At 38.1% G+C, this 24,520-nt stretch overlaps 2 protein-coding genes across 5 annotated transcripts; both read right to left on the bottom strand.

The window, feature by feature from the left end:
- Window positions 1-1,455: 1,455 nt before the first annotated feature.
- On the bottom strand, window positions 1,456-12,405 carry ppp1r36 (protein phosphatase 1 regulatory subunit 36). The gene is made up of 11 exons (XM_066715978.1): window positions 11,644-12,405; window positions 10,703-10,767; window positions 10,311-10,397; window positions 10,007-10,158; window positions 9,821-9,890; window positions 9,183-9,281; window positions 8,453-8,593; window positions 7,411-7,453; window positions 3,163-3,359; window positions 2,826-3,020; window positions 1,456-2,203 (listed from the first exon to the last, which is right to left on the bottom strand). The coding sequence occupies exons 1-11, from the start codon at window positions 11,662-11,664 to the stop codon at window positions 1,969-1,971; spliced, it is 1,305 nt and encodes a 434-aa protein (XP_066572075.1). The 5' UTR covers window positions 11,665-12,405; the 3' UTR covers window positions 1,456-1,968.
- Window positions 12,406-12,595: 190 nt separating this feature from the next.
- On the bottom strand, window positions 12,596-21,739 carry LOC136760543 (probable thiopurine S-methyltransferase). 4 transcript variants are annotated; one of them, XM_066715980.1, is made up of 10 exons: window positions 21,646-21,739; window positions 20,163-20,339; window positions 19,424-19,516; window positions 18,874-19,006; window positions 18,007-18,059; window positions 17,298-17,372; window positions 14,386-14,471; window positions 14,154-14,198; window positions 13,506-13,647; window positions 12,596-12,687 (listed from the first exon to the last, which is right to left on the bottom strand). In XM_066715980.1, exons 2-9 carry the CDS (start codon window positions 20,282-20,284, stop codon window positions 13,529-13,531), a joined length of 726 nt encoding a protein of 241 aa, XP_066572077.1. In that variant the 5' UTR covers window positions 20,285-20,339; window positions 21,646-21,739; the 3' UTR covers window positions 12,596-12,687; window positions 13,506-13,528. The 4 variants fall into 4 exon arrangements, with proteins under 4 accessions (XP_066572077.1, XP_066572076.1, XP_066572078.1 ...); XM_066715979.1 differs by lacking the exon at window positions 12,596-12,687 and having other exon boundaries at window positions 12,794-13,647; XM_066715981.1 differs by lacking the exon at window positions 12,596-12,687 and having other exon boundaries at window positions 12,794-13,647; window positions 20,163-20,335; window positions 21,646-21,733.
- Window positions 21,740-24,520: the final 2,781 nt, after the last annotated feature.

The raw sequence follows: 24,520 nt of genomic DNA on the forward strand, positions 1-24,520 counted from the left end.
AACAAAGACTGAACTCATGTCTGGAGGAAACCAGCAACACTTTTAGTGATACAGCATCTAGCATGTACATTTCTGCTTTCAGAAGAAACTATTTACACTGGTTGATAGTCCCTTGGCAACCTACCAAACTGGAAGAGAGGAAAGGAACTCACAGATTAGTAGGGGCCCAGCTGTCACAGATGCAAACTTAAAGCCAATAAACCTGTAACTTCACTCCACTGGGTCATCGTACAGCATCATCCAGCACAGGGCAAAATGTTGCTGCTATTGAGAGGAGTGTTTTAACTTAAGCTCCTAAACTGCCTTAGATAAAATGTTAATATATTTCTGACTCTACATTTGTGGTAGTGAATTCCATCTTCATGATAACACTAGAATACCATAATGAAACCTAGTATTTATTCAGCTGATTTAAATAAGAACAAAAAGTTTCCATATGATGTGTTGAGATAACAACATTTAGCATTTATTGCACTGGATCACTACCAAACCATAATTTTACAGCAATTTGAACTTTAGAGAATGTTATTTTTTCCAAGAGCTATTATGCTATTATGCCTTTATTTTACATTAGTGCACATTTTCCAGTTTCACAAAAACAAAAATCTAACATGACTTTTTGTCTTCTTGTAAGAAAGACAAAAAAATACATATATTCTTGCTCTGTATATTTGATCCCTTCATGTAATTTAGATATCTACTTTTGATCCAAGGGGACATTTGTAATATGTTGAACTCTTTAATAAGTTAGGCCATTGTTTTAAAAAGAATGTCAATTCACTTTATTCTGTATATAAAGAGAAATGTATTTTACCTAGATTTAACCCAATCACATTGATATTTGAGCTGTTTTCAAAGGTTAGTGTTGAAAATTATGCCCTAAACTGCTCTAGATTTAATGTTAATCTAAAAAACAAAATACACAGAACATTAACATTACAGCTAAAATTTACATAAAAAGTTTATTAAAAACTACTTTTTCCTGTTAAAATTCATGACATGACATTATTGTGTAGTTGGGAAAGACTGTAATACTAAGATGAGGTACACTGAAAACATTTTGCTGTTTCCAAGCACTTACTATATTCCACAGCACACCCATGTGGTAAATCAAAGTACTGTGGGTAATTTTGCATAAATGGCTGCCTTTTTTTTTGGCAGGCCTTTCATTTAGTCATATATGTCACAACTTATCCAAGAGATTTGCCAAAATGAAGAAAACTTGATATACATTTTGTTGGAATTTGGCTCAAACTTCAGCATTTATTTGAGGATGTAATCCATGTTAATAAAATGAAGCCCAATTATTTCTGTTGAATTCACCGTGAGAACTATCTATGATCGGCTAATGACAAATTACTGTCTCCAAGTCACGGCCATCAGGATCACCATAGAATTATATATCTGGTAAATAAAGGAGGTGCAGGCAACCCTACAAAACTTCAAAACAATCAATGGCTTATGACTTGGTATGTGTTTATTAAATTACAGAAATGTGATAGCTCAAACAAATGTACCTGACAGAAGCCATGAGCAGGGCAATGAGCAGGACTACTAATGCCTCATGAATAAAGACTAAGCAATGCATCCACCTTCTTTACATCTGTGTCTGTTTTAATGTCAAGGTGTTGAAGCTTCCGGGACCTTTAATTTGATTATTTAACTATTGTTTTGCTCAATAAATTATCACTAAGGGAAAGAAGGGAGTTTTAATTAATATGCAAATGTTGCCCATTACTTATCCGAATAAGAAAAATCTGTCCTTAATCTTTAGCCTACTGTTCCCCACATACTGCCTCAATACAAAGCACTGCTTTTACAGCCTTTACAGACTTCTGAAATCAGCAGCTAAGCAAGGCTGGTCCTGTTCAGTACTTTTTTTAGGAAAATTAACATTGCTATTTTGTATTTCCCCTCACAGAAAAGGGTGCACACTACGTTAACAATACAATATAGATTCAGTAGTTATTAAGTGTCTGAGTAGATTCCCACTGTTGTTGCCCTAGAGATAACAGCGCTAACCTGGCTAGATCCACCATGTCTCCCTGCTTCTGATGATAAAGGGCCCCTAGATCTGAAGGAAGCTACGCTGCTTCTGATGTGCTGATCACACCCATCCTCTTCTTCATCTTCCTGTTCAGAACCCAGAGGCACCAGAGTGTGGCGGCTGAACTGGCTCAAAGGCTGCCCAATGATCCCGACACTACAGAGAGAGAGAAAAGAAGGAAAGAAAGAAAGAAAAAAGAAAGCCATACATAATTTATTTTCATAATTAATGAAGCAGGGGTGTACGACTTTCTTCATTACATTTTGATTCCATCTGAGCTTTTAATATTTATGACCTATTTATTATTATTATTATCACCTTATATCCAACTCACATTTAAGAAGGAATTGTAAAAAGTTACATAATATACAAGCTATCAAATGATTTAACCAACAAATATACTGTATAATTCAATACAGTATATTGTATTTAGTTACACAGTGGAGTAAAGTGTTTTACAAAATGCAGCAAATATAGTACACAAGGTGCAGGAATAAGGTAGTGTGCACAAATATGCATGTAGGATTGAACATCAGATACAGTCCTCAAGGGCTAAAGTGCTTCTGGTATTAATTCCACCTGAGCTTTAGTTAGCTAGTTAGTTAAATTAAGTATTACATTATGCACAGTGTTAGAGCCAATGTAATACATTTTCTAGGTAAAATGCAGGTGATGATTTCAAGAGATGTATGAAAACATGCTGAGTTGTGGATTGACGTCTGGATTTGAGGAACAGTTGATACAGGACCAGGATGTATTATTATGTTTTCGTACTAACTTAGATGAAAAAGTTTCCATGAGCTGCTCCATCAGAGCCTCGGTGTCACAGAGGTCAGTGTCAATGTCTTGCTCTTGCCGGCTGCTTTTGAAGAGGTGTTGGGCTTTCTCCTTAGGAGATGGCAGCAATGATATAATCACTGGGGAGCGCTGATTAATTATGCTCTTTATGGCAGGTCTTCTTGACTTCAGCTTCCTATGAGAAAAATAGCTTTGTGATCATTATATTACATTTAAAAACATTTGTACAAAATACATAGTGCAATGTTATTGTTGAGAGCTACATTCACTCCAAAACAATACATAACAGTATTATAAAGCACTGTGATCTAGATCACCTTTTAACAAGGGCAGAAGCTGTTCCTTCTATTAAATAGGTATCCTTTCCTGCCTGCTCTTCGTCATGCTCCTTTACCCTGCTTGCAGGATTGAAGGTGTCAGAACGAAGGAGCCTGCCCACCTCCTCTTGGATCCCTTGAAGATCACTGCGTTTGAATGTCACCCAGGCTGCATATGCAGAGAAGCTGTAAAGACACTATTAAAATATGGCCAATAATATTAACAATAATGCAATTTCAAGAGGTGAATCATGTTAATCTTGTCTGTAGTTTGATTTCATTTAAGTAAATTCAGTACAGCTGCTGAGTTGGTGAAAGTAAATAGGTTAAGGGAAAGGTGATTTAGTCTAGGACTAGCAGGAATTCAGTTACGTGAGTTGTGCCAGGCGGATCCAGTTGGAGTCAGTTAGGTGTGAACTGGTGGCGGGTAGACAAAAGGGTACTTAAAGCTGCTGTTGAGAAACCACTGCACTGCTTCTCTGTGACAAAAATAAAAGTCAAGCAGTTGACCAGGGGACAGAAACCAAGAGCCCAAAAAATAAAATAAAAACTTGCAAAATTTAGAAGCATGTGGCCACTACAGTGTCAGGTTTGCAGAATGATTGCCTTCCTGGATGAACTAATCCAAGAAGATTTCATTTGTGAACGTTGTGAGCATGTTGAAATCCTAGAGATCAAGGCCCGTGATCTTGAGGCTGTATTATGGATATACAGTGGGGGAAAAAAGTATTTGATCCCCTGCTGATTTTGTATGTTTCCCCACTGACAAAGAAATGATCAGTCTATAATTTTAATGGTAGGTGTATTATAACAGTGAGAGACAGAATAACAGCAAAAAAATCCAGAAAAACGCATTTCAAAAAAGTTATAAATTGATTTGCATGTTAATGAGGGAAATAAGTATTTGACCCCTTCGACTTAGTACTTGGTGGCAAAACCCTTGTTGGCAATCACAGAGGTCAGACGTTTCTTGTAGCTGGCCACCAGGTTTGCACACATCTCAGGAGGGATTTTGTCCCACTCCTCTTTGCAGATCCTCTCCAAGTCACTAAGGTTTCGAGGTTGATGTTTGGCAACTCGAACCTTCAGCTCCCTCCACAGATTTTCTATGGGATTAAGGTCTGGAGACTGGCTAGGCCACTCCAGGACCTTAATGTGCTTCTTCTTGAGCCACTCCTTTGTTGCCTTGGCTGTGTGTTTTGGGTCATTGGCATGCTGGAATACCCATCCACGACCCATTTTCAATGCCCTGGCTGAGGGAAGGAGGTTCTCACCCAAGATTTGACGGTACATGGCCCCATCCATCGTCCCTTTGATGCGGTGCAGTTGTCCTGTCCCCCAAACACCCCCAAAGCATAATGTTTCCACCTCCATGTTTGACGGTGGGGATGGTGTTCTTGGGGTCATTCCTCCTCCTCCAAACACGGCGAGTTGAGTTGATGCCAAAGAGCTCGATTTTGGTCTCATCTGACCACAACACTTTCACCCAGCTCTCCTCTGAATCATTAAGATGTTCATTGGAAAACTTCAGACGGGCCTGTACATGTGCTTTCTTGAGCAGGGGGACCTTGCGGACACTGCAGGATTTCAGTCCTTCACGGCATAGTGTGTTACCAATTGTTTTCTTGGTGACTATGGTCCCAGCTGCCTTGAGATCATTAACAAGATCCTCCCGTGTAGTTCTGGGCTGATTCCTCACCGTTCTCATGATCATTGAAACTCCACGAGGTGAGATCTTGCATGGAGCCCCAGACCGAGGGAGACTGACAGTTATTTTGTGTTTCTTCCATTTGCGAATAATCGCACCAACTGTTGTCACCTTCTCACCAAGCTGCTTGGTGATGGTCTTGTAGCCCATTCCAGCCTTGTGTAAGTCTACAATCTTGTCCCTGACATCCTTGGACAGCTCTTTGGTCTTGGCCATGGTGGAGAGTTTGGAATCTGATTGATTGGTTGCTTCTGAGGACAGGTGTCTTTTATACAGGTAACGAGCTGAGATTAGGAGCACTCCCTTTAAGAGAGTGCTCCTAATCTCAGCTCGTTACCTGTATAAAAGACACCTGGGAGCCAGAAATCTTGCTGATTGATAGGGGATCAAATACTTATTTCTGTTATTCTGTCTCTCACTGTTAAAATACACCTACCATTAAAATTATAGACTGATCATTTCTTTGCCAGTGGGCAAACGTACAAAATCAGCAGGGGATCAAATACTTTTTTCCCTCACTGTAGAAGAATTGGTCAATCAGCCCATTAGAGAGATGGTGTGCACGCCAAAACCTAGGAGAGTTGAGACCTTAAAGCAGGAAAGTGTACAGAACGGCTGGGTTACAGTAGGTCATAACCGCAGAAAAGGGCACACACGACCCTTTGAGGCATCCCAAGAGCTAGAAATGCCCAACAACAGATAGCATGCCACAGGTTAACAACCAGTTCAGTCAGGATAAATTATGAGGAGGTACTAAAGGGACTAGCAGAATTAAAAACAAACAAATCACCTGGGCCAGATGGTATATTTCCAACAGTACTTAAAGAAATGAGGGAAATGATTTATAGGCCGCTAACTCAAATATTCCAAATGACACTTAGAACAGGGGATGTGCCAACTGACTGGAAGACAGCAAATGTCAGACCAATCCACAAGAAAGGGGACAAAATTGAGCCAGGAAATTACAGGCCAATCAGTCTCACCTGCATTACTTGCAAAATGTTGGAAAAAATGATTAGACATGAAAACCAGATCATGTCTTACTAATTTATTAGAGTTCATTGAACATGCAACTGCAGCTGTAGATCTTGTGAAGCATATGATTTGATATTCTTAGATTTTCAAAAAGCTTTTGATAAGGTTCCACACCAAAGACTGATCCTCAGATTGGAAGCTGTAGGCATTCAGGGTAATGCAAGTAGATGGATTATGAACTGGTTGATGTATAGGAAATAGAGGGTGTCGATTAGAGGAGTTGCTTCTAACTGAAGTGAGGTTGTTAGTGGAGTTCCACAGGGACCAGTACTAGGGCCTTTGCTTTTTCTAATTTAAATTAATGATCTGGACTCTGGGATAGTTAGCAAACTTGTCAAATTTGCAGATGATACTAAAATAGGTGGCTCAGCAGATACAATCTTGGCAGCACAGGCTATTCAAAGGGACTTAGATAATATTCAACTGTGGGCCGACACCTGGCAGGTGAAATTCAATGTGGACAAGTGCAAGGTATTACATGCAGGTAATAAAAATGTCCACTATAATTACACTATGTGAGGAATAGAACTAGATGAAGAAACGCATGAGAAAGGAGTCTAGGAGTCTATGTGGACTCCTCACTTTCCCCATCCAACAATTTGGGGAAGCAATAAAAAAGGTAAACAGAATGTTAGGGTATATTGTCAGAAGTGTAGAATTTAAAACAAGGGCAGTAATGTTCAGACTGTACAATGCACTAGTTAGACCTCATCTGGAATACTGTGGACAGTTCTGTGCTCCACACTTCAAGAAAGATATCGTTGCTCTAGAGGCAGTTCAGAGGAGAGCAACCAGACTTATTCCACGTCTGAAGGGAATGTTCTACTGAGAGACTGAGGGAACTGAACCTTTTCACCCTGGAACAGAGGAGACTATGTGGGGACTTGATCCAAGTCTTCAAAATCATGAAGGGTATCGACCATATCAAACCAGAGGAGCTTTTCCAGACCAGCAGGGACACACGCACCCAGGGACACAAATGGAAATTGGGCTTCAAGGCATTCAAGACGGAAAACAGGAGACACTTCTTCACACAGAGAGTCGTCACAATCTGAACAAACTCCCCAGCGATGTGGTTGAAGCTGGGGATCACTTAATTATTAATGGACACCAAATGAGCACAATGGGTCGAATGGCCCCTTTATTTTCTTCTTATGTTCTTATGTTCTTATAACTTGCACCTCAGTTTCTGTTATTCAAAATAATGTGATCCAAACATATTTATGAATGATTAATAATTATAGAAATATTGAAAATTATATATTGAACAGTATCACTTGAGATATCAATTGTACTCCTAAGTGTAACATCCATAACTGATGGATAAGTGAAGTGATGTCTTTAATGTTGTCAGACTATTTAAAAGCATTTGTATGTATCCTTTGCAAATATAATCAATGCAATAAGTGTGTCTTGATCACTTTTACATACAAATGCATTGCACTTCAACTCACATCTGATTTGGCAATGTTAAATTTAAATACTTTGGAAAACATGAAACATACCTCAAATAATTGTCTGTCTTTGTAAGTTGCTGAAACTCTGCTCCTGCCAAAGTAAACAATACATATATATAAATAGACTGGTAATCAGGGCACTAACAAATAATGTTTGGTGACTTGCTGAACAGCCAGTGAAACACACTGGTAACAGATTTATATTTTTTTGTGACTCCAGATAGCCCCTAGTATTATTTTTGTGCATGTTTGCAGGAAAGTCTGAACTGGGAACAGTAAGATCACACAAGCACACGAAACTTTATACATTGTTTAAGATCTTATGTTTGGAATGAACTGGGTTGCAGCCTATACCATCTTTATCTTTCCTCTGAGAAGCCTGCAGTTAGCAAGATAAGCCTGTTGCGGGTAGTTATGCCTTGTAATTGTCCTGACAGCAGTTTATTTTGCCAACAGTCACCCAGGTATATTGATTTGTAGATGGGAATTGCTTAAGAGAAAGTACCCTTTCCTGAGATGTCATCTGTCATCAACTTACTGGTTGAGGGGACAAGAAAGCTCTGACAACCAATCTGTCTTGGGGCACAGAAGCATGTACTGTAGCCAAAGCTCCGTCATTTGTGACCTCCACAATCAAGAAATGCTGACAAATATTGTGAATGTGAGCTTAGTTTGTTCATGCTAGGATGTTATTACCCCCCGTGAAGGAGGAAGTTACAGTAAATCAGAGACATGACAAGTGGTTTCTTTCAGCTTAATGTCTCCAGAAATTTCATTTCAGTCTCTTAAGGTCAGTGAGGAGGGAAACCAGTCCAAACCCTTTTAATTAAATTCAGTATGGTATATAATTCAAGCATTAATTGTTTATTTGAACATTTGTTCATAAAAGACTAAAAGTAGAAGAAAACATTGCCCTTACCCAGTATTAGGCTTCTATCTGAGGTATCTTCTATTAGGTTCCAACTTAACACTTTTTCCCATCATGCATTTCTCTTTACACACGTAACATTTTGCATGGCAAAGAAACCTAGATTTTTCTTTTATAAAGCAGTCTTACATTTTTCAGCAGTAACACTCAATGTTTACTCACCTTCCACAGTCCATATGGTGCTGCTGAGACAGTCCAAGCCCAAGGACCAGGACTGAGTACATGAAAGCAAGCTTCTTTCTTGCTAGTTCAACCTTTGCACATGCCTCTGCCATGTTTCTTCTTTCTGTAATGCTTGGCTCCCTAATGAAATTTAAGTTTTTCTATTATTTTTAAGGTTTCATCTAGAAGAAGGCCAAACTGAGCAACAATAAATACTTTTTAATACTTGCTTCCAATACATTTAATTCACTCATTTATGGATTTGAACTATTTGACAAATCAGTAGACTATTTCAGCATTTTGAAATTCAGTTAAAAATGTAATGCTTACGTTAAATATTAATGCTGTTACAAAGCAATGTTGTATTTTGTTATACACACCGTTGGAATATCAGTCTGTTGAATGCATTCGATTTTTTTCCTTCTGTATTTATTATTTATTTTGCTGATATTAGTAAAGAATGACATAGGCTCATAGGCTTGATTATATCCACTTGATTCTTGCTTTAGAGCTTTTGAACTAAGACCGTGGGTCTCAGGGGGCAGGACAGGGTCTCAACTGTGGGGGGAATGCTGATGAATTGTGGACCAGGGTGGGCAGAGGGTTATTTGATGTACAAAGTAATACTACACAGACTATGTGTAGGTACATTTATTGCTTTGAGTCTCTATTGCAAAAGCAAATCATTCATGACAAATATATGAAGTTTAAAATTGTATCATATACTTACGCCATTAAGGGCTTGGGCTTTTTTTCCAAAGCTTGTTTTTCAAAGTAACAGGATAGGTATAGCAGTAGGGCTGAGAGAAAGTCATTTAGTTGCTGACTCCTATAGATAAAGACAATTCTTAAAATATGGTACACCAGCAGCATTTCTTCTGCATGGATACAATGTTCTGACAGGTTTTCCTTTGTGTTGCTTTATAATTAATGTATCAAATTTTACAAATAAAACTGAATGAAAAACTGAATGTAGTTCTGATTGAAGTCATGTACTAGACAAATGGCTTTCCCATATTTTATAGTATATGTTATTCTAGTGGATCTGACAAGTGGAGTTTAGTTGGTCTTGTGAGGGAACAGTTTTTGTTACAAATGCTGCAATTATAAACCAGCAAACAAATAAGTTTTGAGGTATTTGTTAAGTATTGTCAACAGGAACATCAATTCCTATTATCTTAGTTCCTTATATTTGATGCCATGTAATAAAACTGAAGTTGGAATTCAGCTCATGATTGTTCCCTAACTACCTTCATCCTATAGTGTTTTAGCAATTTAATGATGGAAATTACTACAAACCTCCACTGAAACACATACAATGAAAAAAAAAAACTGAAGTCATTGCAGACATCTACAGACTCCACAAACCTCATTACAGCCATAAAACACAGAGGTATCGACTGAGCTTCATTTTCCTGGAGCAAGTTCAATGCCACATCTGCAAAAATAACATATACAGTATATATAATAAAACTGTGGACATGCGTATCCTTGCTAATCAAGGAATCTCCAAATGTATACTGCTTAAAATGGATGGGAGACCTGTGAACCTACTCTTTATATCTTCAATAGTTACATGCTCATGTTGCCCATGTTTCAATGAAGGTTTAGAGATTCTTAGCTGGACTCGCCCATTATATTTTTTATCCACAGGGGTGCAAACAGCGCCAGGTCCTCTTAAGGAAACTGGTGAAGACACCAGAAACCTGTCAAAGCGAAAAACATTAGAGAAGGTAAATAAAGGCAATCATCCCTGAGGACTAGACGACAAAAGTAAAATCACTGCTTTGATCGATGTGCCACAGTAACATCACCTGTCCTTCAATTTTATGTTCATAACTAATTTGGAAAAGCATACCTTTCTGCACACTTATTAACATGCTCCTGAAAATGTATAGATTTTATTTTCTTCCTTTTGTCTTTTGTTTCTATTGTTGAATTGAAACTGAAAAGCAAATCATGAAAACATGTTATTGACAGTTTATTAGGAGGGAAAAGATGTTTATCACAGCAGAATGTTGCTTGCTCTGAACACCACCCTAACTCAGGCAACTGACAAATTTCCACCAAAAAGTACTCTAGTGAAACTTCAAAAAGTTGAAGGAAAAAACATTAATTTGTTAACAAAATAATCAGCACCTATTTAAACTATAACATTTAACAAAAAAACATAAGTTCTTCTCTCATTATTACATAATACCATATGGCTGTAGGAAAAATAAAGATGGATTAATTCACTTTGTATCTTACCTGACAAATTCAAGCGTTTGATTTTTATCATTCCAGTGCCATCGCCCATTTACAGGCAAACTAATCTGCAAACAAAACGAGACAAAAACATATGCCCAACTCTGTTAAAAGAAAACAAAGATCTGTTTTGTCCCATTCAACCTACTGAAGGTATGGTGATTAGATATAAGTTTGGAAAAGGTTAATGGTGCTGAACTTTGCTTGAGTAATTAGTTGTCTGCATGATTGCAGCTTATTCCTAGCACAGAATCTATAGGATGGACCATGCTGTATTTAATCAAGTGACTGGACGGCACATGGTAATAAATATCACAATGCCATTGGTATAAGGCTGATATCCCTGTTTGAGAATTGTCACGTATGGAAAGAACAACCTCAATAGATCTTCAACTTCCAAGATCCATAATGCACTCCATGACAAAGAGAAATGGGCATCACAAGTTTGAACCCAGATGTATATAATGCATATACACCTAGATGTGTAATTTGTTTTTTTGTTTGTTTTGATGATTCTTGCAAAACCATCACAGCACATACATGAAAACTCTAGAAATGCTATTGACTATTGTTGATCGCCTTTACGTTAATGTGGAATATTTTAATGGCTTGCATAAGAAAAAGAAAATACCACTTATGTTGTGCTAAGTGGTAAGTACAGGCTGCACTATAAACGGGTACAATGCTCGGTAGTAGCTTAATCATTTATCATCGCAAGAAAACACGCACGCAGAGGCGATTCGGTTAACATGAGCATGACGCCTCCAGTATAGTCAAAGTGACGGTGTATTGGACTAACCTCTAGACAGAGAATCCTATCATATATTCACACTTTGTTAATCAATAATAATAACACAATATATACAGATTCACCAATACATCGTTTTGAAACATTTATTTATATTAGAAATAACATAATTGTACGTTTAGACGGCAAGCGTTACCGGTTCATTGGTCTCGGCCATCGCTCTTCAGAGCGCAGCGCTGCGGACGGTGTGTTTACAGTGGAGCTGTATCCGCGCAACAGCGCCCAGCCCCGCCGGCCGCGCAGTGTGCACACAGCCGGGGGTGGCCACTGAGAAGCTTCGGTTACTAGAATTATAACAAAAAATACATATATAGATCGAAGAACAAACAACATCAATGAAACAATTTAGGTGTGGAAACTGCAATGGGCTCAGTAAGGACGCAGAGTAGATCGCGGAGAAGTCGATTCCCGTTATATGTTGCTGCATTTGCGTTCTTTTGCAGCTCTTCCTGTGGTGTTGTGCGTTATTATTCTTTATGGACTTTATTGTGTTATTATTGTATTATAGTATGACGTTTAATATCAGTAATCATTTGCAATAATGTATAATGTAAGTTAGAAGTAGTATGCACCAGGGATAGTATGCAAAATGAGTTAGGTCAGTAGCTGTAGTATAATAGCAGGTATGTTCATGTTCATGATAGTAGTATGTCAGTATGGAAATCACCCCAAGGGTAATTAAGATGGGCCAAAGAAAAGGCATTCTTGTTCCCTACATCACACCCAATGTATGTTTATTTTGACCAAAGAATAAGAAACGTCTTTTGTCATGGTTTACTGCATACAATATTCTAAATGAGCACTTTTAATTGGTTTATAATTATACCATTACATTCTAAAATGATCACTGTATGTTGCACTGCCTGAATCACTTCACCACTTTGTCTACATAAACACTGGAATCAACAAATCCTTAGCAGAATTATAACACCTGATCTGATCAATATTACAAATGTGCAATCCTGGTATGAATTCCAAAATACACCTAAAGTTAAAATATAAATAGGGCTTTTCAAAATATCCTTACTTACTTTAATTATTTAATATATTGGCATACCACTTTATGTACTAGTTTTGCCCAGTTAGGTGTAATATACCTATTCAAAAATTACTTTTGTTGTTATAAACCAAGTTAATACACTCCAGATTGCCAAATCAGCCTTTTTCCAATACCACAGCTCTGAAATTTAAACAAAAAATGAATCAAAGGTGACTTCCACAAATATGAAAACTCAAATGTTTAATAATCCATAATTCTTACTGGGGGATTAAAACACAAACACAGATTTCTATAAAGACAATTTTATTGTAACTTGAGCCATTACAAATATTAGAAACACGTTTATGGAAAGATTCCTTTTGTGCTGTCCTGATTTTAGTAATTCCTTTTCAGTGGTTTAATGAGAAGAAAAAGGTTCTAAAATAATTTCTGAGATTATATGATTTATTAAAATCCAAAAGCATTCCTAGTTCAGAAACAAAACAATCTGCAATACACACTATTACAAATAACTTAAACTTTGACATTTATGTGAGAAGTAAGTAATTTATAAACAAGTGTATTTGAACATCAATACCTCTCCATTTATTTATGTTTTCATATCTTGTTGCTTTTTATAAATATTGTGTTCCAGGGTGGAACATACAAATATTAAAAGGTGTCTTACAAAACTATATATGGAACAGCTTTCCCAACTGAATTTACGACTTACTGGCCTACACAGAGTGAGTGACACTACAGGTATCCCCCTACAAGTTACTCAATATGTTTATCTTAATACATTTGCATATATTTAAATATTATGACCCAGAACACAATATTTTGTAAAAGCAAAAAAAGCATGAACATTTAAGTGGGAACTGAGATTAAAGTAACCATGCCTACATTTGGAGGGAGGATGCTCAGAAATGATTTAAGGTCTTCTGACAGGTTCATAAAGGGGCCCATAGTTTAAAGAGTCATGGGGAATAGATGACAACCCACACAAAACCACAGACCTTTAACTGAGTTTCTTCAAAGTTCATTTCTGCTTCAAAGTGAGAAGATGCACTTTCTCTGTTAGATAATCTATGCCCCAGCTCCTCTGTTTCTCTGTGAAAGCATCAGTAGACTCAAGTGGCTGAATGTTGCATGCTTTGCCTGAAATTGAAGCAAATACATTGTAAGATGACTATTAAAATGAATGAATAAATATTAACATACAAATCCTCTACACCTAAACTCACTCCATCAGAATCCATTCCTCTGGACTCAAGTTTAAAATTAAATGTAGATGTACGATCTAATAATAATATTATTACTATGATTTTGAGGTTTAAAAAAAAATATATATATATATATGTTATTCATTACATAATCAAAAATACAATAGGTATAAGACATAGTGGTCTCTACTGGTTGAATTTGAATTTCTCCACTTTTAAGTTAGTAAACACAATCTAGGATGGAAACATAAAACGTTCAGAGCCAAAATAGTTTTACAGCTTTTATTTTTATAGGAGAAAAAAAACTCTGAGACTACTATGAATGTCACTGGAATAAATAATCGTATTAATTCACACTGGTGTCTTTTTCTAGTCTGTCAAGCCTTATCCTTAGTTCACCTAGGACTACAAAACATTTTAAAACTTGTAATATAAGCTTACCAAATAAATCATTCACATTCTCATCTGGCACCAAAAATGGTGGACCTTCAAAGAAACAACATATATGTCAGAATGCATGAAGTGACCATACACATCAATAAAACCCTTCAAGACTAACTGAGTAGATATAATAATATTAAGGTGCCGGAATCTGTACGTACTTTATATACACTGTCTGTCCTGAAAGTGCCATAATACTTCCAATATATGAACAAATGTAGATATGGCTTACCTTTATACAAACTGGGGTTGTACAGAAATGTATCCAGGAGGTATCTGCAGTCTTTGTCCATTAAAGAAATGATTAACGTGGCATAGCTTTGAAATAACAGAATGCACATTTAATTATGTTGCTGTTCCAGTATTTGGACAGTGTATTATTATTTTTTTTTAAGTTGTAGTTCCTTTAGTAAAATAAGCATTAACTTACAATTATCTTGTCAAGAAACCTTCATGTTCTCTGGACTGTAATCATTTATCACTTGCTCCTTGTGAAATATGCTCCCAGAATAAGCATACAGAACACAATGGATACATACATGGAAACACACTCATACAAAGCATCCATGAGACCTAGCTGGATCACAACAGCTTGCAGGTTTTGTATTGGGCATATGCTTTGTCCAAACAAAAAACTCTATCTAGCTAAAAGAGGGCATTGTAAACCTACACTCACCTAAAGGATTATTAGGAACACCATACTAATACTGTGTTTGACCCCCTTTCACCTTCAGAACTGCCTTAATTCTACGTGGCATTGATTCAACAAGGTGCTGAAAGCATTCTTTAGAAATGTTAAACCATATTGATAGGATAACATCTTGCAGTTGATGGAGATTTGTGGGATGCACATCCAGGGCACGAAGCTCCCGTTCCACCACATCCCAAAGATGCTCTATTGGGCTGAGATCTGGTGACTGTGGGGGCCAGTTTAGTACAGTGAACTCATTGTCATGTTCAAGAAACCAATTTGAAATGATTGGACCTTTGTGACATGGTGCATTATCCTGCTGGAAGTAGCCATCAGAGGATGGGTACATGGTGGTCATAAAGGGATGGACATGGTCAGAAACAATGCTCAGGTAGGCCGTGGCATTTAAACGATGCCCAATTGGCACTAAGGGGCCTAAAGTGTGCAAAGAAAACATCCCCCACACCATTACACCACCACCACCACCAGCCTGCACAGTGGTAACAAGGCATGATGGATCCATGTTCTCATTCTGTTTACGCCAAATTCTGACTCTACCATCTGAATGTCTCAACAGAAATCGAGACTCATCAGACCAGGCAACATTTTTCTAGTCTTCAACTGTCCAATTTTGGTGAGCTTGTGCAAATTGTAGCCTCTTTTTCCTATTTGTAGTGGAGATGAGTGGTACCCGGTGGGGTCTTCTGCTGTTGTAGCCCATCCGCCTCAAGGTTGTACGTGTTGTGGCTTCACAAATGCTTTGCTGCTAACCTCGGTTGTAACGAGTGGTTATTTCAGTCAAAGTTGCTTTTCTATCAGCTTGAATCAGTCGGCCCATTCTCCTCTGACCTCTAGCATCAACAAGGCATTTTCGCCCACAGGACTGCCGCATACTGGATGTTTTTCCCTTTTCACACCATTCTTTGTAAACCCTAGAAATGGTTGTGCGTGAAAATCCCAGTAACTGAGCAGATTGTGAAATACTCAGACCGGCCCATCTGGCACCAACAACCATGCCGCGCTCAAAATTGCTTAAATCACCTTTCTTTCCCATTCATACATTCAGTTTGGAGTTCAGGAGATTGTCTTGACCAGGACCACACCCCTAAATGCATTGAAGCAACTGCCATGTGATTGGTTGGTTAGATAATTGCATTAATGAGAAATTGAACAGGTGTTCCTAATAATCCTTTAGGTGAGAGTTTTCTCAGTAAGAGTTTTCAGTCTAGTGTGTTCATCATACAATCAATTGGCACGGACTGTGTAGTGTGTACCTATTTGGATACCTTTTTCAATTATTCCTTTTGCTTCTCAGGGCCAGATTTCCAAAGTTTTAAAAAGATCTGCTTGCTTGGTGTCAAGACTAGAAGTGTTGACATGTTATCTGCATATGCCATGTACAGCAAATATATTTAAATAAAACCTTACCCCACCATATACACCGATCAGCCATAACATTATGACCACTGACAGGTGAAGTGAATAACACTGATAATCTCGTTATCATGGCACCTGTCAGTGGGTGGGATATATTAGGGATTATATATAAGTGAACATTATGTCCTCAAAGTTGATGTGTTAGAAGCAGGAAAAATGGGCAAGTGTAAAGATCTGAGCAATTCTGACAAGGGCCAAATTGTGATGGCTAGACGACTGGGTCAGAGCATCTCCAAAACTGCAGCTCTTGTGGGGTGTTCCTGGTCTGCAGTGGTCAGTACTTATCAAAAGTGGTCCAAGGAAGGAAAAGCGGTGAACCGGTGACAGGGTCATGGGCGGCCAAGGCTCACTGATGCACGTGAGGACTGAAGGCTGGCCCGTGTGGTCCGATCCAACAGATGTGCTACTGTAGCTCAAATTGCTGAACAAGTTAATTCTGGTTCTGATAGAAAGGTGTCAGAACACACAGTGCATCGCAGTTTGTTGCGTATGGGCTGCGTAGCTGCAGACCAGTCAGGGTGCCCATGCTGACCCGTCCACTGCCAAAAGCGCCTACAACGGGCACGTGAGTATCTGAACTGGACAACGGAGCAATGGAAGAATGTGGCCTGGTCTGATGAATCACGAGTTCAAGGTGTTGACTTGGCCTCCAAATTCCCCAGATCTCAATGCAATCGAGCGTCTGTGGGATGTGCTGGACAAACAAGTCCAATCCATGGAGGCCCCACCTCGCAACTTACAGGACTTAAAGGATCTGCTTAGTGCCAGATAACAAAGCACACCTTCAGAGGTCTAGTGGAGTCCATGCCTCGACGGGTCAGGGCTGTTTTGGTGCCAAAATGGGGACCAACACAATATTAGGCAGGTGGTCCTAATGTTATGGCTGATTGGTGTACAATGCATCTCTCTGTAAAAAGCTATACAATTTGCTTCCATCTACACATTATTTCTGTGATCTTTCCATGACAGTTTTATTCAAACCACTGGGCAAGTCACGCTAATGAGAAACACCTTACCGTTGCCTGTCACAGGGATTGATAGCCACTAGGGATCCTCGGTCCCAGATCCCTCCAAATTTCCCTGCTGTGGAGCTGATGCCGAAAGAAATGCAGACAAGATATTTTGAAGTTATACCAGATCAGATTCTTTAAGCTCAATAGTGAATGGGCATGAGTAGAGCCAGACCATGGAATTGAACTTCACAGAAAATCCTGGATTGTATGAAATAAAAAATCCGGAGCTATATAGTCATAGAATATGATCCAAGTCGATGTATATTAAAACTTAATGAATGGAAATGCTGCCATTATTACATCTACAGATGAATATATATATATATATATATATATATATATATATATATATATATAAAGCTTTGAAAAAATTAAGAGACCACTGCAAAATTATCAGTTTCTCTGGTTTTACTATGTATAGGTATGTGTTTGGGTAAAATTAACTTTTTTTAATTCTATAAACTACTGACAACATTTCTCCCAAATTCCAAATAAAAATATGAATGGAATAGAATGGCTGCCATACATGTAGAGATGCTGATTTAAGAAAAAATTGCAGTGGTCTCTTAATTGTTTCCAGAGCTGTATATATTATATATGCATACAAACACAAAATCTATTTCCATTCTGCTCCTATGTGTTGACTCATTATACATGAATGCACTATTCATTTTCAAAACAACAACAAAAACTAATGTAGTGTAGAGAATACCTGGAGAAGTCATATAAATTGCACTGATACAAAGTGATTTTTCCATCAGAACTCTGCAAAGACAAAAAGACAGGTTACTAGTCTAGGAGTTCAGACAAACCCAATAAACACATGTAGCAGAAAGTAAGTAAAAGGCAGAAGGGTTTATTTTGGCCTAGACTCGGTTGAAAAAGATAATGATGACTAGGCCTTGAGGTTGAGGCCATCAGAACCCCCCCACTAGATGGAATGAGCCAATGAGCTGCTGCAAAGGCAGTGTGTGGGGTAGAGGAGGGACACAAAACAATGAATGCTGGGAAAGTGCATGTGTTGCAGGATACCTATGCTTGGGAGGGTGGAAGTCAGGCATGAGAATGGGGTTGTCTTGCTCTCAAACCTCAGTTTATAAACTGCATTTCATTACCATCTGCTATAAAATGAGGGTGAACAAGCAGCTTTCTAAAACCAGATTTTAATTTCTGTATTACCTGAATTAGCAATTTTCTATCAAAACATTTTCCAGAACTCATCTCCATGTCTTTACATGGGATCTGAGAACACTTATACTAAATGTATCAGAATTAAAATTAATGACCAATAGTCCTAATTTAAAGGAGTCCAGGCCAATCCTGGTCCTGCACAGACACAATCCAGTTAGTTCAATAGGTCACCTTAAATTACCAGTTTATAAAAAATAGGTATTGATTAATTAAACAAATTATTTGCTAAATTAAGGGAATCATGCTCTCTGTGGGCTTTTTCTCTCTCTCTCTCAACATGGTCTCCAAATGACCAGAATTGGACACCTATGATGTAAGGTGTTTAACATGCCACATAAAGGTCCATAGTAACTATTTCCTATTTTTAGTAGTTCAGTAGTATTAGCACCTTAAACAGCTTGGCTCCTGGTATAGCTGGAACTAACTCCTCAGTGTAGGTTAGGTTCTGTTCAGAAAAGAAGTGCTGTATTGCAATCTCACTTATCTCCACTCCTACAACAGTGTGGCCCATATCTGCTAACCTGAAAAGCAAGGTGTTGGTCAGAATTAGTGCATCATTCTCATTTTCACAAAATATATTCTACTGCATCTTCCACAACGACTCTAACCCCAAAAATACAGCAACAGCAGGAGGTCTGAAAAGTCAATGTAAAACTCAAGACATACCTAAATGGAAGAAAAATAAAAAGCTAAATCCAAAAGCGAATACTCAACATTTTAGCCCCAATGGCACGCCAAGTCATTAAAGAAGATACAATCATCAAAACTACCAAAATATTCTCAGACTGACAGCTGTTTAAAAGAGGAAAGAAATACTTTTTCAACATTCCCCACCCACCCAAAAGGGAAGCCTCGGACATCACTGACTGATGACCTCTATGATAATTGTCTCTGAAACACTGAAAAAAACTGAATGTTGTATAAACAAAAACACCAACCATTTCATGTCTATAGCTTTTCCACAAAGGGGGAAGAGAAAACGAACTCCTTTCCTGCCATTTACAACTGTGTCAAGGTGTTTTTCCAACAACCTGAAACAAGACAGAAACGCACATGAAACCATAAAACATCCTTGAATGAAGCTTGAACAAAATATCCAGATACCCCTCACCCTGTTTGTTCAGTAGGTAACTATCAAAAATGAAGACACAATCCCACATAACATCATTATTAAATGGTGACAGTTTTACTGTATTCAGACCTTTTTTTTCCCATCCAAACCATTATCAGTACTGCAGTTTCTCAGAAGAATGTTACATCTGAGTCTTTACACCTTATCTTACACATCAAAACTGTAATACATTCTGTATCCTGTGTATAATTAGAATACCACAGTCCTACTAATCAGCAAAATTGCATTTTCTTAAATCTATATCTAAAACAGTCATTTTTAAATAGCCTTTTATTACAACACAATGGGGAGGAATTTAGTGGCTCAACACTAATGGATTGGGACTCTATACAAAGCTATTTTATACTAAAGACATCACAAAATAACAGACTGCAAAGCTATGACATAGGTGTGGTTTGTTAAAAGGGCAACAATTCAGCACAGCTTGAATTACTTGATTTGATTTTTTGCAAATGCCAAATACTCCTTGATTGTTATTTCCATGTTGGTATTTTTGTCAGTGTCTTTCATTGCTGAAAGCCTTGTGGGTCCTAGCAATGATTTACTTGTGCACATCTTGCTGATGAAAACCAATCCTTCCCTCTTTCCAGCGATCATGCCATTCATCCACTGCCATCACTCTATCTTGCTGGAATTTGAGATCAGGGCTCTGTCCTGTACCAGCCATGCCTGAACCTTGACAAGAAGTAAGTGAACAGAGAGAGGATCTGCCAGCGACCTGTCTTAAGACAACAGAAGCAACAGCAGACCATTTAAGACAGAAGAAGGGAGCAAAATAGAGAAATGTGCAATAAAATATAAATTAGTAAATGCTAGCAATTCACACTGTAGTGACTAGATGACTAAATAAATATTGTGCCTTTTTGTACCCACAGCAGTTTTTACTGTAGCCCAAGAAGCTGGTTTCAATAACCTCTTCCAAACTTGATGGCATTTAGGGTCAAGACTCTAAGAGGGCCAAGTTCTCAGCACCATTTAACTTTTCCATTGTGGAGCCTCATTTGCCATATTGCGGACTGTCTTTTGGTATAATTTCTGTGTGGTCATACCACCACAAAATGTAAGCTTAGGAAAAGCTTCTTCATGTGAATGGTTTTGGACAAAGCTGTCAACCAAGTAGATCATCATCATCTTGCTAGGCTCTGGCTCACAGCGACCCTGTACTGGATTAAGTGATTTCGGATTGGATGGATAATCTCAGTCCACTGTCAGCTTTCTGAGTAGTGCCTTATCTTGTTTGTTCGTGTATTGCACGGATATACTATTTATACGGTTCGACTATAACCTTCAACCTAACCACTGCAAATAACAACACTATAAAACTGGCGTCTCCACGATCGAATTTAAGAATCCAGTTCCATTCCACATGGAAATAGTATTGTCTTCATTTACAATGCTATACTTATTGAATGGAAATGGCTTAGCATATTTACAGATTGTAAGACGATTCAACCTCTGAAAAGTTTACAGTAGCCCTACCGTCTCTAAGCTATATCACATGATAAGATTTTATAGAGAAACACAGCATGCAGCACTGTACTGTAAATGTGCCGCACAAACTAATGAAATGGTGTAAAGGATAATAATAAAATGTTTCAAAATGCACGATTGCATGGGACCTAGCCACGTCACACCGTAGTGCTTTATATTACTATTACGTTACTGATTTTAATACAATTACTGATATTTATTTAAAGCTATTTGATTTTAGAACAACAACAGAAACAAAAGCAACCTAATGTTGATAATGTTAGAAATTATCTAAATCGCCTAATGCTGTCGAAAGGGCTGTGAAAGTAAAAACACTGACAGACACGTTATAATTATATAACGTGTGCCTGTGTTTGACCTGTCACTGTCACAGCATTATTTGAATTGCATTAGTTCTGTAGAAGCACATAAGGAATGTAATTCAAATAATGCAGGTCTATATATAACACTGAGCAGAAATATTGTTGTAAGTCTTATAATATTAGTTAACAACGATGCATTGATATTGATGTTTACACATAAAGTAATGACTCCTACCAGTAATCTCTTCCAGGACAGCAGTTTTTAGGACGCACAGTAGCGAATGGACGTACAGATCTCTTCCTAAAAACATGCGCACACGACTTTTTCAGGAGGAGTCTGTCGGAAGCGTCACTGCTGCCTCAGTCGTGTTCGTTTAGCGCAGATGGCACAGTTCGGAGAGGATCTGCGCTGCTCCACCAATGGATGGGTGAGATTCTGCAGATCTGTGCAAAACTGCGGAAATCTGCGCTACAAGAGCGCGAAGCTTGTACTGTTCACATGACATGCGCTGTCATTGGAATGGCTAAAATGTAATTCAAACAGCACAGGCAAGGCAATGTTTTGATAGTGTTGAACATTATATTAAGTTAATGAATTCCAAGGTGGTTACAGACACTGCAAACGTGTGTATATTATTAACATATATATTACATATATATTACATATTGTCTAAAGCAAACATACATACCTATTTAAATTTTAATTATTTTGGATATTTTCTTAGTGGATACATACATTACTCATCGCACATTATTATTATTTTTATTATTATTATTGCATACAAAAACCAAAAAAAAAAACCATACACATACATTAATATACTGTATATCATACCTAAATACATATGTAGCAAAATTATTTTGAACAAGAAATGCAATTATCTAATGATACTTTGCATATATTTTTCAATATATATTATATATGATAGCTATGCAGCTCAGTAAAACTCATGCTTTGTAGATAACTAGTACAATTAAGTTGAGGACAGGAGTATTATGCAAAAGTGATAGTATGTGACAGTAAGTATGTTAGTTATAGTATAAAAGTAGTTATCTTAGTGATACTATGTAAGTATAAGTACACATGTACACCAGAAGTAATGATATTACAGCAGTATGTAATATTCAGCTCTGCACAATCAGGGGATTTAAAATACATGAAACGGACAGGCATCATCATAATTCCTGAAAGTAGTCCAACTAACACATATTAATCCATTATTATTATTACTGATAATACAGGAAATACCACCCAATTAAGTTGTTTTTACATCATAATCCCTTAAATATGCAAATACCTTATTCCTTTATCCCTTAAATAAAATAACTTTTTCAAACACAGCAAAGTGTCCATTCTACATGATCTCATTTTTTTTTGTGTGAAGGCACTCTATTCATTTGTTTCCCCTCAGCCTTGTTCAATGGATCCTCATTCTGCTGATCAAATCATAGCTTTGCTTTCCTATTGTGCATAGCAACTGCAGATGTGTCACAATTAAATGTTTGTCAGTCACAGCTGAAGTGTTTTGGCTGATGTTGGCACATCACAGGACAGGTTTTATCGTATTAAAATTGAATGCATTTCAAAATAACTATTATTAGAATCTGAGCTAATGGTATTAATACAACGGTCAGCAACTCTGGTCCTAGAGATCTGCAAACCTGCAGGTTTTGCATGTTAACTTGCAGACAATTTTTTCAATAGAAACTCAGTCGACCTCATAGCCAGCACAAAAAAAACAACCATGTCTCTTTCTCACTATATACACTGGAAAAAAGCAGCTCATTGGCTCGTTCCATCTAGTGGGGGGGTTCAGATGGCCTCACCCTCACGGCCTGGTCATCGTTACCTTTTTCAACCTAGTCTAGGCCAAAATAAACTCTTCTGCCTTTTACTTACTTTCTGCTACATGCGTTTATTGGGTTTGTCTGAACTCCTAAACTAGTAAACTGTCTTTTTGTCTTTGCAGAGTTCTGATGGAAAAATCACTTTGTATCAGTGCAATTTATATGACTTCTCCAAGTATTCTCTACACTAAATTAGTTTTTGTTGTTGTTCTGAAAATGAATAGTGCATTCATGTATAATGAGTCAACACATAGGAGCAGAATGGAAATAGATTTTGTGTTTGCATATATAATATATACAGCTCTGGAAACAATTAAGAGACCACTATATATATATACACACACCGATCAGCCATATCATTATGACCACTGACAGGTGAAGTGAATAACACTGATAATCTCATTATCATGGCGCCTGTCAGTGGGTGGGATATATTAAGGATTATATATAAGTGAACGTTTTGTCCTCAAAGTTGAGGTGTTAGAAGCAGGAAAAATGGGCAAGCGTAAGGATCTGAGCAACTTTGACAAGGGCTAAATTGTGATGGCTAGATGACTCGGTCAGAGCATCTCCAAAACTGCAGCTCTTGTGGGGTATTCCCGGTCTGCAGTGGTCAGTACCTATCAAAAGTGGTCCAAGGAATGAAAAGCGGTGAACCGGCAGACAGGGTCATGGGCGACCAAGGCTCATTGATGCACGTGGGGAGCGAAGGCTGGCTCATGTGGTCTGATCCAACAGACGAGCTACTGTAGCTCAAATTGCTGAAAAAGTTAATGCTGGTTCTGATAGAAAGGTGTCAGAACACACAGTGCATCGCACTTTGTTGCGTATGGGGCTGCGTAGCCGCAGACCAGTCAGGGTGCCCATGCTGACCCGTCCACTGCCGAAAGTACCTACAATGGGCACGTGAGCATCAGAACTGGACCACGGAGCAATGGAAGAAGGTGGCCTCACGAGTTCAAGGTGTTGACTTGGCCTCCAAATTCCCCAGATCTCAATCCAATCAAGCATCTGTGGGATGTGCTGGACAAACAAGTCCAATCCATGGAGGCCCCACCTCGCAATTTATAGGACTTAAAGGATCTGCTGCTAAAGTCTTGGTGCCAGATACCACAGCACACCTTCAGAGGTCTAGTGGAGTCCATGCCTCGACGGGTCAGGGCTGTTTTGGTGGCAAAAGGGGGGACCTACACAATATTAGGCAGGTGGTCATAATTTTATGGCCGATCGGTGTATATATATATATACAGCTCTGGAAATAA

This window comes from Amia ocellicauda, chromosome 10 (assembly GCF_036373705.1).
Source record: "Amia ocellicauda isolate fAmiCal2 chromosome 10, fAmiCal2.hap1, whole genome shotgun sequence".
In the NCBI taxonomy this organism is placed as follows: Eukaryota; Metazoa; Chordata; class Actinopteri; order Amiiformes; family Amiidae; genus Amia; species Amia ocellicauda.